Source organism: Populus nigra, chromosome 2 (assembly GCF_951802175.1).
Source record: "Populus nigra chromosome 2, ddPopNigr1.1, whole genome shotgun sequence".
In the NCBI taxonomy this organism is placed as follows: domain Eukaryota; kingdom Viridiplantae; phylum Streptophyta; class Magnoliopsida; order Malpighiales; family Salicaceae; genus Populus; species Populus nigra.
Window position 1 is genome coordinate 43665236 of NC_084853.1, and position 14931 is coordinate 43680166.

Below are 14931 nucleotides of genomic sequence, written 5' to 3' on the forward strand. Positions count from 1 at the left end.
AATCAAAGCATATATCATTTCCTTTTATAAGAATTCCATTAAACTACATGTTCAGTGATTAAGCATGCCAACCAAACTCCTTCTAGACAAAAAAAAAAAAAAAAAAAACAAAGAAGGTATGCCACCAAATTCGTAGTTCATTGCGAAATGAAATTTTAAACTCTTTCCTTCTGTTTCTCTTGATGGAAATGGGAAATAGTTGTTTTTTTTTTCTTGGGAGAGGAGCCTCCACAATTTACCATTGGATTATATTATGATGAAGTTGGATAAAAACTTCACACCTAAATGAATTTTTCTTTGTAGAGTTTTGGGCAGAAGTTGTTCCTGTAAAAATAAATTTTTTATTGAAAGAACAACTCTCTGATATTTAAGTTCGTATATGTCTATAAAAGAGAAGATAATGTATAAAGAAAAAGAGCAAAGGTATCATAATGTGTGTATCTGGGTGTGGCTCTAGAGAAAATCATCCCTTGCTTGGTGAGAATGGATGTATTTACACACATAATTTTTTCATGGAAAAGGAAATAATGTCATTGGCTAATCAAGGTGACTCATTATTGGTGAAAGCTATCATGGGTTTTGGTTCGTGATTGGAGGAGAAGGTGGTGTGCTAGTGTGAGTAGATATAATTATTTTTATTGGTCTTCATGTGGGTTGATAAGTGTTTATTAGGCGTGGCTGAAAGCTAACTATTAATGATAGAATACGATGTTTGTCCTACAATCATTTTTTGTGTGTGTGACAAAAAAATTATGTGCTACACATAAAATTATCGATATCCATGAAAAATATGAGAGAACAGGGCAGAGAAGTGAGAGAAGAAATATAGAGAGAGAAAAGGAAAAACAAGTCAGTCGCATGCATATCCACAGAGGAAGAACTTTGCACATAGCATCAATTTCTTGTATAACAAGATTTAGGATGTTTCTCAAATTTTATATATGCTCCCGAGGATCCGTGAGCCCCTCGTAGTTGTCTAGGTTGGCTTTTGCTGAAACATAGTCTCTAGAGAGTCGAGTGTGTGAGATTATATGACAAAGTAGAGATTCTTTGACTAGGATATGTTCAGGAGATCCTAGAGTTATAGATCTCATCATATGCCTATGCTTTTTTCTAGATTGTGAGGGAGACTTTGATGTGGATCAATAGTGATTAGATCATTAAGAGCATCTCGTGTGATAATGATGTGTGTAACTCATTTTAGGTGTAGCAGTGCGAGCATTACTCGCATGCATGTCATTCTACCTTGTTTCTTTAAGGAATTGGAATCGTATTTATGCACTTGGTGCATATATAATAGCTTGTTGTTGTGTAGGAGAAAAGGTACAAAGATGTATTTACATTGGTGCAACAACATCATTGAGCATATATACTTCATGGAAAAGATGTTAAAGACCTAAAGGAATTGGAGTCCCTGTGATGGGGAGATCAGTCACTCTCCCCTATACTAGAGTCTCGTCAGCTATAGAAAGAGTTGTTGGTGAAAGGTGAAAGGAAATGAAATGGTTTTATGTTTTCCACAAACAAGGCCACTAATAAAATCAAAGAAAAACTTTAACACATAAATGGACTTTTCCTAGTTGAGTTATGCGTCTAAGTTGTTCCTTTTAAAAAAAATCCCTTGTAAAATGAGAAAGTCTCCACTATTTAAGTTAGTATATGTATGCATAGGAAAATATAATGTATAGAAAAGAAAAGTGAAAATATCATTGTGTGTGAATTCAGGTGTGGCTTTAGAAAAAATAGCTTCTGTTTAGTGAAATAGGTGTATTTATTTATGAAATTTATTTATAGGAAAGAAAATCACATTATTGGCCAACCAAAGTGGCTCAACGGTTGGTGTGAGTTGCCATGAGTTCTAGTAAGTGATTGGAAAAGAAGTTAACCTGTTTGAAAGTGTAGATGTAGTTGCTTTTTAAAGTGTTTTTCATATTGAAATCCATCAAAATAATATATTTTTTTATGTTTTAAAAATTATTTTTGAGATCAACGTATTAAAAAGATCCAAAATATATAAAAAATTATTTTTTAACAAAATAAAAATCATTATTTTTTTTAAAACACGGGTTAACCAATGTCTCAAATATACTAATTGGTATATTTGTTTTTTTATTGGTATAGATGTCTGGTAGGTGTAGCAAAAGGATAGTTGCAACGTTTATCCTGCAATAGTTTTATACGTGCGAGACATAGAAATTATATACGCTACACTTGAAATTACTGGTGCCGAGGAAAAAAGTGAGAGAAAAAGACAGAGAAGTGGGAGAAAAATATAGAGAGAGGAAAAGAAGAATGGGTTGGTGGGCGGCCAATTGGCCTAGTAGCCTAAAGGGGCGGCCAGGCCTCGCTCCCAATCATTTTGGTAGTTAAAGGGGCTACCAGCAGGACTGTCTAGGCCTAGAACAACTGAGAAAAAAAAATCATATGATCATGCAAGACAATTCGTTCATTTAATTAAAAAAGAAAAGAAAAGGAGAAGGGAAGAGAGGGGAAGAAGAAGAAAGGACAACCTGTTCTTTCATCATTTTGGGTGGTAAGGATTATAAATCTGCATGTGAGCTAGAAGCTAGAAGCCATGAGATGCTGGCAGAGTCTCCATCACCTAAAATCCATGTTTAATATTTCCCCACCACCATTTTTGGCTACATAAAAATTTGAAAGCCTAAAATATCCAAACCCTAAATTCTATATTTCTTTTGGTTGATGAACGTCTTAACCTACAACATGCTTCATCCTCACACTCGAGAATCTCTCTTTGTTTCTCCATGTTGGTAGGACCAGAAAGTCAAATTGGAAATGAAACTTGGCAGCACTTTCATCATCAATTCAATAGCCAATTTAAAACCTGGGAATTGTTAGTACACAAATAACTGAACTTTATTTCTTAAGAAAAAAAAAACATAGAAGAAGAAGAAGAACATGCAACTCTTGGTTGAATACGTTAGAATAGTTGTTAGCTTGGTCGGGGGTTAGCTTAGAAGACATGTGGAATACATTAGCCTTAGTAAATAACTGAAGAACTCTCCCTATCAGTCCAAAAGAAAACTCATGCCAATCTGTAAAGAAACCCATTTCCTCGAAACATTATCTAGATGAAACACAGAAATCCTCAGATGGGTCTTGACTCCCGAGACAGACGTGCATCCCATTTCGCAAATGTGTTGCATGTTCTTTTAATTTGGCCCATGAATGTGTCATAGGGATTGCACGGAAATATAATCACAATATTATCAGGTCAAATATTTCTTTATTAAGCAAACGCACGAACTCACTTTTAAGATGCAAAACAAGTAGCCTACCTGTCCGTACAAAATTACCAGGAAAAAAATAAGAAAAAAGAAGAAAAGGTTCCTAAGCAAATCTGACCAATGCCCATTCAGCTGTTGGACAGACGCAAGCTCCAGTCTTGGGTCCTGTTGCCCATTGTCACCAATAGAACGACTAACAGAAACTAACTATTCAAAAGATTTTGAGCTGGCCACATATAACATGGGGAGAGAACCCTGAAACCTGACGTTGCTCGCTTATAAATCAATATATGGCAGCTACAATGAAGAACAGAATCTGATAATTTTCTAAATGAATTTCAAGCAGGGAAACATTTCCCAAATTGATAACCAAAATATGATCCAAATCCCACAGGTTCAATTCATCTTACTCATTTCGCAACCAAGTTATTCCTAGGACTACAATTCAGGATTATGATCCATCTTATTCCTCCTCTGTCTTATTTTTAGTACTCCTCTGACTATGATAAGGCCACAACTTCCACCATGAGAATTTGCAGAGATTTATAATGGATCTGCATATCAGTTGTCTTGGTTCATTCACCTGTGCAAGGAATGTCCTCTCTGGGAGCACTTCTGTCTGCAAAAAACGGTGATTTTACGTAATTTCAGTGATCTAATCCACTAATGCCTACAATAGAAACTAAAGGATGTCAAATAACAATGTTTGCTTACGTTGGCAATGAATTTGAGTCCAATCTTTATCTCTCCTTTGTAGGTGTCATCTTCAAGCAACACATTATATGGAGCTGGCATCATTTCTAGAATTCCTCTGTTAATCCCCTCATCTATTATTCCTCCAAGGTAAATTCTAAATCACAGATAACACGTAAATTAAAAAAAATTAAAAAAAAATCATAAGAAGACAAACTGGTTAGTGGATTGAGACAAGTCTCTGCAATATCACTACACCCACGAGAAAATATTATTTGATGAAATTCCTCGTTGCCATTACTTTTGGCGGCTAGAAAACCACCCTGGCATAGTTTCCGCTACAAATCTTATCTATCATTCCTCAGAATGAGAGTTTCATTCACAATTTATGCAGATATTCACTGTCAAGCTTCAAAGGAGGAAAAGCATACATATGATAGTTGATTTAGCCATTTACGAATGATATTGTTCCGTGTGAAATTAGAAGTTGTTAGGTTCGTTATGTGTCTTCTTTGCGTTACATGATCCCCTAAAGGGCCAGGAGCGTGAAATTTTTTAGATAAAACAAAAACAAAAAATCATGCAATATTAAGCTTCTAGAAAAAAATAAGGGCAAGAATGACTTCTAGACGTTACATGGTTTCACCGACAAATCCACCATCAGTGAAGAATTCCTGGTCCATGATTCTGAATTTTAGATGGGTCAACTGTTTCCAATCAGTTAATGGGAAGTCAAACCTGAATTTCTCATTCCACCATGTTTTTTCATCTTTGCCTGAGTCATGAAACTGAGTTACTAAGGTACTTGAACAAACTAGCCGTAGGAGCTCAAGATATCAACCTAGTAAATTGAAAGGCAGGGTGTGAACCTGATGATGCTTTGCTTTTGTGCACGTGAGATCCACATTGTATGATGACATGATAGACTGGTGGACCTGTAACCAAGGCGAAACTGAAATGTTAATGGGCTCAAATCAGGTCAAAATGAAAGAAGGCATATGCAAAAAACTTCAACGGGTGCGGCGGCATACAGAGCCACAAGCAAACATCACACTTTATGTGGTCTATATATAGCTCGGAGAGGGAGAGTTACCGATGAGATTTGTGTGCTTCATGCCTTTAGCATGAACAAGAAGTACTTCAAGGATTCCTCTCTTCATCTGTGTACTGGTACTCCCTTTGTGAGTGTTGGTGTGAGATTGCATGATCTGTATGTGCTTGTCCAATATAGAGAAACCGTGTGCTTTCATATATAAGAAGATGCTCCTGCTGCTGCATTTGGTGCAAGAATTAGTAACAGTGGCAGTTTCAAAGCTCTTTTAATGCAACATATGCATTAAATTAATTAAGTTACGTAGTTCACTAAGAAGGAATTCAATTTAAATAAGTAACCAAAGCTGTTTTAAATGAATCCCAGAATCAATGGGCCTCGAAGCAATAAAATATTGAGTAACAAAGATTTCTATACGATGACTGTTATGATGAACAGCACTTTGTAGCATGGGAGCAGAGTGAAACTATAGCCTAAAATGGTTCAAACTTTACATCTGTGGTCTAACATTGAACTTCCAGAGGTCTTCTTACCCATCATACGGTCTAATTAACTTCAAAGTTCGATTGCATGCTCTTCAACTTAACCAAATTTATATTTTGTGTGATAGGTAACGAGTAGATTTTTAAGTTTTGTTCTACGAGAAGACTAGCACCATGAATTAAACAATCAGGGTGTATAAAAAACAGCCACTTAACTGTCATCCCTTGACAATTATGAACCATGTGATGCATAGGGTGTGAGATTGATGAATTGGAAATAGCGTGTAGACAATCATAGGATGATGCGAAACACTCTTTATCAGCAGCCTATTAATCTCTTTCCCTAAACACAACTCACCAAGATCAGTTCAAGCGGGCAAAGGACAGGACTAAAACACTAACATCGATCCTTAGCCCCCACACTGTAACTCAGCATTTCTCCTGAAGCAATCAATACCTTCCCTATACTTCCCATTCTTAACAAAAATCGAAGCCATCGCACTCCACAACACAACATCATCTTTATGTTCTACTTGATCAAATAATGTAAGAGCAACGCCATCAGAAGCTAAATAAAACAGTCAAGACCTGAACTTCAAGCTCAAAACCACATTGAATCACAAAACCAAGAGATAACCTTATTTTGTTTTTACAACTAAATTAACATAAAGTTCCAATTACACTTACTAAAGTCACTAAATTTGGCCTGGGAGAGGGTTTTGACAAGAAGTGCTGTGAATCAGAATTCAGGAATTGCCATGGTTATCCGAGGATTGTAAACTACACACCTCCGAAAGTTTGGTAGACGAGGTTGAGGGACTTGGAATGCATGCAGACATGAGCTGTGTGACCATTGTATACCAAGATGAAGTTGGTGGACTGCAGGTGGAATCTAAGGAAGGGAAATTGATGGATACAAGTCCATGTTGTTGTAAAAAACTGATATATAAAAAACAGATTAATGTTTATGAACTGAGAAAAAAAAACAAAAAACAAAGAACAAAGTCTTTACAGTTGAAAGAACAAGGAGCATAAAATATCTCAGTTGGTTACTGTCATCCCCAATGTTTTATTTATAGAAGGAAACAAACATTACAGAAAAATAAAACATTAAAGAAATGTACCAGCTATGTTCTCCTTTATCAAAGGAGTTGTATAACAAGCTAGTCTAATCTTAGATAAACTTAAATAAATGAATTGAAAGAAACATCCTAATCTAGATAATGCTATCAGCTAACAGATAGATAACAATGCAGTAGATTACTACTAACTAATCCTGTTCCAGCTTTGGTACCAAACTTCAACACTCCTCCTTGGTTCCAAAGCTACACATTCCAATTCTTCCTCTCAGATTTTCAAACCTGTTTCCTGTTTCTAGTTCAACTGTTGCTTCGAATTTAACAAACTCAGCAAACACATAAGATTTTGATTTCAAAAAGTAAATCCAGCAGAATCTACTATAATCATCAACAAATAGAAGAAAATACTTTGAACCATTCAATGATTCATTATGCATCGGCCCACACACATCTGTGTGTACAAGCTGGAGTTTTGACAGTGCTTTGAATGCATTGTCAGGAAAAACAACTCTAGTTTGTTTTCCTAACTGATAGGCTTCACAAATACTCTTTTGTTCCTGTATATCTGGTAAACCGTGAATCATCTGCAGGTCAGCTATTATCTTTAAAGTTGCATAATTGAAGTGCCCCAATTATTTGTGCCAAAAAACAGATTCATTGTTCTCATAAGTGTTAGCACTCAAACATACTTCTCTCCAATCAACATTAAAACTTCTGTTCATCATTTTTGCAGAAAGCAGTAGCACTCCATTTTTATCTTTAATATCACATACTCCATCATTAAAGAATACTGAGTAACCGGATTCAATTAATTGTCCCACACTAACTAGATTATGATTAATCTTAGGTACATAAAGAACATTTTAAAGAGTTTTTGTACCTGACAATGTTTCTACTTCAATTGTTCCTTTTCCTTCAACCTTCACATAGTCTCCATTCCTAATTCTAACTCTAGATAGATAGCTTTTATCCAAATCTTTGAATAAGCTCAGATCTGCAGTCATGTGATTAGTGCAGCCACTATCAATAAGCCATGATGAGTCATTTGCCTTGGCTGTGTTATACATCTCCTGTATTGTAGCCATGAATAAAAAATCTTCCTCCACTTCTGAACTCTCGGTTACTTGAGCTTGTTTTTCTGGTTCTGCTTTATTTTTGCAGAATCTTTGAATGTGACTAAATTGCTTACAGTTTCGGCATTGTGCATTCTTGAGCCAACACCAGGCTTCAAGATGATTTGTTTTCTGACAGAATTTGCAAGCAGGAAAATGTTCTTTCTTCTCTTTCCCTTCAGTGAAGATGTTGTTGTTGTTGTTCTGTTGCCAGTTATTGAATTGCCAGCCTCTCCCTTTTTCTTTTTTTTCTTCTTGCTTGTTTCTGTAAAAATTCTTAGCCCGACTCTTCTCCTTGTAAACTGCAACAAGAGCTCCTTCACTTGTTCCTTCTTGTCTATAAGCTTGTCTTTGCTCCACGGCTTGCAATGCATTTACCAGTTCTTATAGACTCATTTCTGAGAAATCTTTAGAATCTTCTAAAGAGCAAATTTTATGTTCAAATTTCTCTGGTAGACTTACCAGAACTTTCTCTACTATTCTTGAATCTGGAAAATCTTCTCCCAAAAGTCTCACTTGATTCACAAGTTTTGAAATTTGAGAAGAGAAGTCTTTGATGGTATCGGTTTCTCTCATCTTCAAACCTTCAAACTGCCTTCTGAGATTTAAAACTTGCATCTTCCTTGACTTCTCATCACCATGAAATTCTACTTTTAATTTATCCCACGTTTCTTTGGCAGATTTACAAGCCATAATCCTTGTGAAGATTTCTTTACTCACAGCATTATGAAGACAGGTAAGAGCTTTGAATCGCTTTGCCTTTTCTTCATTGAAAAATTTCATCTATGCAATCGTAGGATTGTTTCCTAGTGGAGTGGGTTGCCTATCACTCTCCACTATCTCCCACAAGTCAAAAGCTTTGAGATATGTTTCTATTTTTATAGCTCACACACCATAATTCTGCCCTGTGAACATTGGTGTTTTTGCTGGAAAATTTGCAGAATACATTGCTTAAAAAAAAACTTACTTAACCTCTCGTGTTTCACTCACAAACCCTTCAAAGCAGAAAGCTTTGATTTAACCTTACTATTCTCTCGTGTTTTCACTCACAAACCCTTCAAAGATCAGAAAGGCTCTAATACCAATTGTTGTAAAAAATTGATATATATAAAGAACAGACTAATTTTTATGAACTGAGAAAAAGAACAAAGAACAAAGAACAAAGTCTTTACAGTTGAAAGAACAAGGAGCAGAAAATATCTCAGTTGGTTACTGTCATCCCCAATGTTTTATTTATAGAAGGAAACAAACATTACAGAAAAATAAAACACTAAAGAAATGTACCAGCTATGTTCTTCTTTATCGAAGGAGTTGTATAACAAGCTAGTCTAATCCTAGATAAGCTTAAACAAATGAATTGAAAGAAACATCCTAATCTAGATAATGCTATCAGCTAACAGATAGGTAGCTATCAGCTAACAAATAGATAACAATGCAGTAAATTACTACTAACTAATCCTGTTATAGCTTTGGTACCAAACTTCAACACATGTGAGCAAACTTTGGTGGTAAACATGTACATATATAGGAGATATGCTGCCAGCTTGGAGCAACGACAAATGAAGATCATCAGAACACCGAATCATTTTTGAAGAAACCAGTTAGCCGTCTTTCTCTAGCCTTTTCTTGGTGTTTTGAGGATGAGAAGGTAATCTTGGCACCAAGTGAAGTAGTAGGAGAAGGAAACGTGAGGATCTATGAACCATTTGTTTGTTCGGATTATTTGGAGTTTATAGAGAGCAGCGAGAGAGGGAAGTTTGAGAAGGTTGGCTTCACTGTTAAGCATTTTGCTCGTATTACTCTCTGGAAGTCATGGCTGGAAAATCCAATTTCAAATTTTTCCCCGTGTAGTTGGTCATATTGTTTGTAATTTTCATTCTTTAAAAAGTTAAGCTATTAAAGCTCGTGGTTTATGTCAGAAATCTCTAGAAATTGCATTTCTTAACTCTTAAGCTCTAAGTTAATGAATGGTTTGTCTTGAAGGATTTCGAGTTAAAGGGGAAGAGGAAAACAAAACAAGAATTAGTCGGGTTTGAGAGCATTGACCTGAGGTTGTACAGTTGGAGTTTCAACTTCCAAATTATGTGTTTGTGTATTATATAATTCTTGTATTTATGTGCCTATGAATAAATGGAGATATAATAATAGCCAACTCCAAAAGAATATATTTTTGGACTTGAAACTTATACAAACTCATACTATATTGTGCTTAATTTTTATTAAATAAATAAGGATGTAATTAGATGTATTCTTAACGAGATTTGGCAGGCTTTTCATATTCTTGAGGACTTGTGATGGACCTGAAGAAACAAGCAGCAGCGCACAAAAAGAAGGGTATCTTTCAAAACAGCACTTGATTGAAAAGAGATTCAAAATGGTAGATAAATTACATTGAGGGACCATCACTCCTATCAAGTCACAAGTTGAGCTGATTAGCTAGCACTGCAGTTGAACATTTAATAGTGGAGAAAAAGTTAAGAAGGACATTGAAGTTATGCAATTACGAGTTCATGCAGTTACTGCTACATGTTACATGAGAATCTAAGAACTAAACTTTACTGAATGGAGAAATCTTTCAAGTGCCGGTTGATAAGTTGATAGATGACGACTCAAGTCTTGCCGACAGTTTTCCTCGTGCTTGTTTGATCATCCCTTCTGGTGAAACTGGCGCTGCCCCTCTAAACTGAAACCAAGTTTACAAGACTTGAGCATTTTGCCGACAAAAAAAGGGCATTAGTGTAAGTATCTGGAAACAACTTCAATGACAATGACTTCTTCTAAAGGCTATATAATTCTTATAAAGGTAATAATATAATTTCAGCTTTTAATACATATTAGTCTCATCAGAAGTCATTGCACCTCTAATTTCTTACCTTCGGGTTTCTAATGCATCTGAAAAACAAAAGATATGTAGAAAAGGCAGTAACAGGGTTGATCTTCAGCACAAACCTTAGATTTCAGGGTCAACGTGAAAATGCCATCAAGGGTGGATGAATGAACCGAAAGCACATCCAACTGCCGTTTGTTGGCTTCATCCAAGATATCGAGCAACATGTACTCCCTGTAAGGACATCTCATCTCGATTAGAATCTCCTTCTCTTTCATGCATACTTTCAAATCTACGGGCATGCCATCCTTGGGAGCAACCTCATCAAGCTCTAGTTCAGCTTCATCAATGTCACGGGCCTTCCTCTTGTTTATCCAAGGCTTCTTGATGCCATGGTTATCTGATGTCCGGTCTACCATGCCCATGTAACTCCTGGATCTTGCCTCATAATCTGTCGAGCCTGTGCAAGATTCCAGTTCTGCTACTCTTGACTCAAGCTGTCTCGGGTAATTAATGGTGTCGCTGAGGATTGATGCTTTGTCAATCTGTACAAGTATGATCAAGTTTTTTAATGTACAGCATCATTAGAAATTCAAGGATCAGAAGAATAATGAACTTCTCAGAAATAATATTATCTCAGAGCTAGTTTACAAAATTTAGCAGAAAATTTGTTGAGGAGGAAAGATAGAGGTAAATGCTTTGAAGGCTATTTACAAAAACTAGTAAAAAACCAGTAGAGCATACATCTAATTAGAGGTTGACGACTTGGAAATTCAAGGATCAGAATAATGAGCTTCTCAGAAATAATCTTATCTCAGAGCCAGTTTACAAAATTTAGCAGAAAATTTGTTGAGGAGAAAAGGTAGACGTAAATGCTTTGAAGGCTATTTACAAAAACTAGTAAAAAACCAGTAAAGCATGCATCTAGTTAGAGGTTGACGACTGTTTTCCACTTCTTCAAAAATGTATTAACATTTTTCACAGTAAGATAAGTCTGAAGAATTATGAAATCTCCGGTTACTATCAAAATCTCCATAATAACATGATTTCCAACAAAGGCAATGCAATTACCTCATTAATAGAAGCAACTATTGACTCGAGTGCTAGATATTTTTCATTCTCTTTTTGTTTTTCTGATTCAAAATGCAACTTGCATGTTTCACAGCCTTCCAAATTCTTGAGGCAATCTTTTCCTGCATTTTCCTTGTCAGACCTAATAGAGTGACCACCATGCATCAAAGGTGCTGCAAATAAAATCTTTTTCAACATCTTCTGTTGTATTCGTGGCTTATAGCCATCAGCTGCTCCTTTCTTCCAACCAACAAAACTGGATTTGTAATCACCACTTTGGAAACATGGATTTTCGATCAACTGACTTGAGCTTTTCAGAATAACAAATGCAGTTCTTCTGTAGTGCAAGTCATCATCAGCTCCAGGATCTAAGGAGCTCAATTTTGTGTGGTTTCCTTCTTGAAGTACTTTCAATTGCAGGTGGGATATGTCTTTTCCCTTGGAAGAGGGTAGAACCTTTCCTTGCTTCACAAAAACCTCTGATATGCAATCACTTGAATTCATAGAATCTCTAACATCATCGCTGAATTCATCATCCATGGAATGCCAACTTTGAACTTGAGATGCTCCTTCCTTTAAATCTTCAAGCATGAAGGAGTCTTCAGTCACCAGATTGTGCTCATAGCCATTTGAGAAATCATCAGGAGAGTTCCTGTTGAATTCTTCACACACATTTCCATTTAAGTAGTTAATTCCCTCCTGCTCAGATTCTATATCTTGTGTTGGGGTGTACAGATTCTCCAAAGCCAATGTATCAACTATCTCATGGCTGATCCTGGTAGACATTGGATCTTTATCATCATCCTTGTTATGAGCAGCAGAGAACGATTTCTCAGAGCAAACAGGCTTGGAGAAGTCTAATAAGGAGGCTTTGATATGCTGAATGAGACCGGGGTCTTCTGTGACCTTGAAATAAGTCAAAAAGAGAAGCAAGAGCACAATTAAGGCCTTTACAAACCGTTCCATTACATTTATGGTTTATACATATATTCTGAATTAGAAAGTCATTGGTCTATTTTCAAGACAGGGAATTACCAGCTCAGTCACACCTAGCTCTATTACTCCCTCAAGATAGGGAAAACACACCACAGTCTGCAAAATTGAAGTCACAAGCCAGGCGATGTCAGAGCAGAAAGATAACAGATGTGATTGGGCTATGGGTGTTGAACTTTTAAGCAGGTAAAATGATATTTTTTAAAAATCCCCGTTAAGGTAAATAGCTTTCTCCTTAATTTAGCATGAAAAGTAGTAAATGGATAGTAATATTGAAGAAGAGGGAAAAATTATTATATGCCAGCATGGTGCAACATTGCTTCTTTAAAGTTCATGCTTCAGAAAACATATAGCAGGCTTGAGATTGGCATATCTTATGACTCAAATCTTATTTCAGTAACATGTAAAAAGAAAGCATAACAATGTGAAGTGGCCAGAGAGAAAAGGTCGATGCAGGGAGATGTACGTGTGAGTGTCTGCATAGCATTAGAATTTAGTATCTTCCATGCAAAGGCCAATGCAGGGGCATGCATGTGTAAGCGTGTCCATGGCATTCACATCATGCATTCATATACAAATAGACCTTCTTACCTGAATTGATGCGCTCTAAGGGCAGTGATGGTCCAGTCACAGAGAGAACATAACATGGAAAAACAGAAGTCAGATTTCCCTCATGGCATGTAAGATATCACGGCTATTAGATCAGTTGAAGTTTGCTTTAAATGCGAAACAGAAGTTGACAAGGAAACCAACCTTTGCGAGTAAAGAGCGAGAGAATACTTTGCTATCTGCATATTGAGCATTGCACAACCAGATAGGCTGTTTATTAGCTAATGCTCTTCCTGGCAACCTGTCAACAATTTGAAAGAAGAATGACCATCTAAAAGCATTATTATATGACCACATTATCGAGAGAGAAAATAAGATCTGCGGATCAGTAGAAGGCAGATTAATACCCTTCACCAGGATTGAAAACAAAGGACATGCAAACCAAGTAATACCACTCTTCATCTGACAGGTCCTCTGGAGACAATGCAGGAGAAGACCTCTTAGCCTGCAGGCCGGTCTCACCTTCAAGGAGAGACTCGTAAAGTTCTCTCAATTGCTCACTTCTCTGTAAGCCTATTTTATCAGCTTTAAGCTCCATAGCTTCAACTTTCCTAGTCTTGATGTCTCCATTGTAGTACCCATCACCCCATTCCAGTACCCTAAAAGAACATGATTAAATAGTATTTCTCAGCATAAGCACGGAGAGACATAAATGAAAAGCCATCTCAATTAACTTTTCAAGGCTGCATTGTGTTACCCAAATGAAAGGAAGAATCTTAAACTATCCTAGCATTATCTTTTTAACAGAAGAAAACTCTTACAGCCCTAATTTTCATACTGTATCATTACAACATCTACTGCAGCAGCAAAATCCTTAATCTTTTACTATGATTTTCTGCTGCAGTATGTGTTGTAAGGACTGTCTCTAGAAAGAAAAGTTTTTATCTTGGATATAGTATTTTCATCATTAAGTACACAGCATATGAGCACATCAGTGAAAACCCAGATATGGAAATTAAGAAATAATAAAAGAATTGCAACACCGAATCGTTGTAAGAAGAAAAGAAGTACTTTCGAAGTTTAAAGAGAAGTTCAACTAATGTACCCTTGCTGTCTAGTTGACTGTGACCAGAAAATTGCGTAACTCCACTGCACACTCCTTACAGCAACTGCGAGCTGTTTCCTCAAGTTATCTGGCACCACCTGCTGGCCTTGGACAACAGGAGCCATTGCCAAACAAATACAACTACACCCAACTTACAGAAGGGAAACACTTCTTCTCTAACACACTCGTCAAGCAAGAAAGCGCTGGCTGCTAACTTTTTAAGCGGACCCCAGATGGTTATTTGCTTTCAATAATGTAAAAATAATGGAATTTGGAAACACCCTTGGTGGAAATTTGTCAAGCAATCATGGCCTTGTAACCAATCAGGCTTTGATTTTTATTTTTATTTTTGAATTTTTGTAGATATATGGCATGCACACCATTACCTCTGTCATGGGGCACCTTGGTTGGTGGCAGTGGCACAATTGTTTTATATATCGTCCAGGAAGGACCATAAACTAATAAAACTGATATGGACTTTCATTGGTTTTTTCCCAATTAAGAAGTAGTGGACATATATATTTTGTGCTTATATGGATCATGACAATGCTGAAATTAATGAGCAATTAATGAGAAGAATCTATTGGACATGGTAACTGGTGTTTATTTAATCTAGAAAAGACTCTCCCTTGGCCTTCTTGTACTTTGATGCCTTACCATGGAATGGAAATGCCATTAAAACAATGCCCCCCATGTAATAAAATAGTCTGTATTACGATTA

General features: G+C 36.4%; 2 protein-coding genes and 1 pseudogene across 2 annotated transcripts; all 3 read right to left on the reverse strand.

The window, feature by feature from the left end:
• Positions 1 to 3711: 3711 nt before the first annotated feature.
• LOC133683000 (elicitor-responsive protein 3) lies at positions 3712 to 5101 on the reverse strand. The gene is made up of 5 exons (XM_062106520.1): positions 5035 to 5101; positions 4811 to 4876; positions 4578 to 4716; positions 3963 to 4098; positions 3712 to 3867 (listed from the first exon to the last, which is right to left on the reverse strand). The coding sequence occupies exons 1-5, from the start codon at positions 5099 to 5101 to the stop codon at positions 3712 to 3714; spliced, it is 564 nt and encodes a 187-aa protein (XP_061962504.1).
• Positions 5102 to 5884: 783 nt separating this feature from the next.
• Positions 5885 to 8448, reverse strand: LOC133683001 (uncharacterized). The gene is made up of 4 exons (XM_062106521.1): positions 8128 to 8448; positions 7743 to 8027; positions 7434 to 7623; positions 5885 to 6042 (listed from the first exon to the last, which is right to left on the reverse strand). Exons 1-4 carry the CDS (start codon positions 8446 to 8448, stop codon positions 5885 to 5887), a joined length of 954 nt encoding a protein of 317 aa, XP_061962505.1.
• Positions 8449 to 10002: 1554 nt separating this feature from the next.
• Positions 10003 to 14556, reverse strand: LOC133682839 (transcription factor EGL1-like; annotated as a pseudogene).
• Between the last annotated feature and the right edge of the window lie 375 nt (positions 14557 to 14931).

What these genes read in the sequence shown, in the direction of transcription:
- LOC133683000 (XM_062106520.1), bottom strand. Translation starts at nt 5,101, where the DNA reads ATGAAGAGAGGAATCCTTGAAGTACTTCTTGTTCATGCTAAAGGCATG. An exon ending in CAAAAGCAAAGCATCATCAG is followed by an intron (nt 4,717 to 4,810) that starts GTTCACACCCTG and finishes TTCATGACTCAG; the next exon opens with GCAAAGATGAAAAAACATGG. An exon ending in GGATTTGTCGGTGAAACCAT is followed by an intron (nt 4,099 to 4,577) that starts GTAACGTCTAGA and finishes TCTGTGATTTAG; the next exon opens with AATTTACCTTGGAGGAATAA.
- LOC133683001 (XM_062106521.1), bottom strand. Translation starts at nt 8,448, where the DNA reads ATGAAATTTTTCAATGAAGAAAAGGCAAAGCGATTCAAAGCTCTTACC. An exon ending in GAATAGTAGAGAAAGTTCTG is followed by an intron (nt 8,028 to 8,127) that starts GTAAGTCTACCA and finishes ATGCATTGCAAG; the next exon opens with CCGTGGAGCAAAGACAAGCT. An exon ending in GAATGCACAATGCCGAAACT is followed by an intron (nt 7,624 to 7,742) that starts GTAAGCAATTTA and finishes GCTACAATACAG; the next exon opens with GAGATGTATAACACAGCCAA.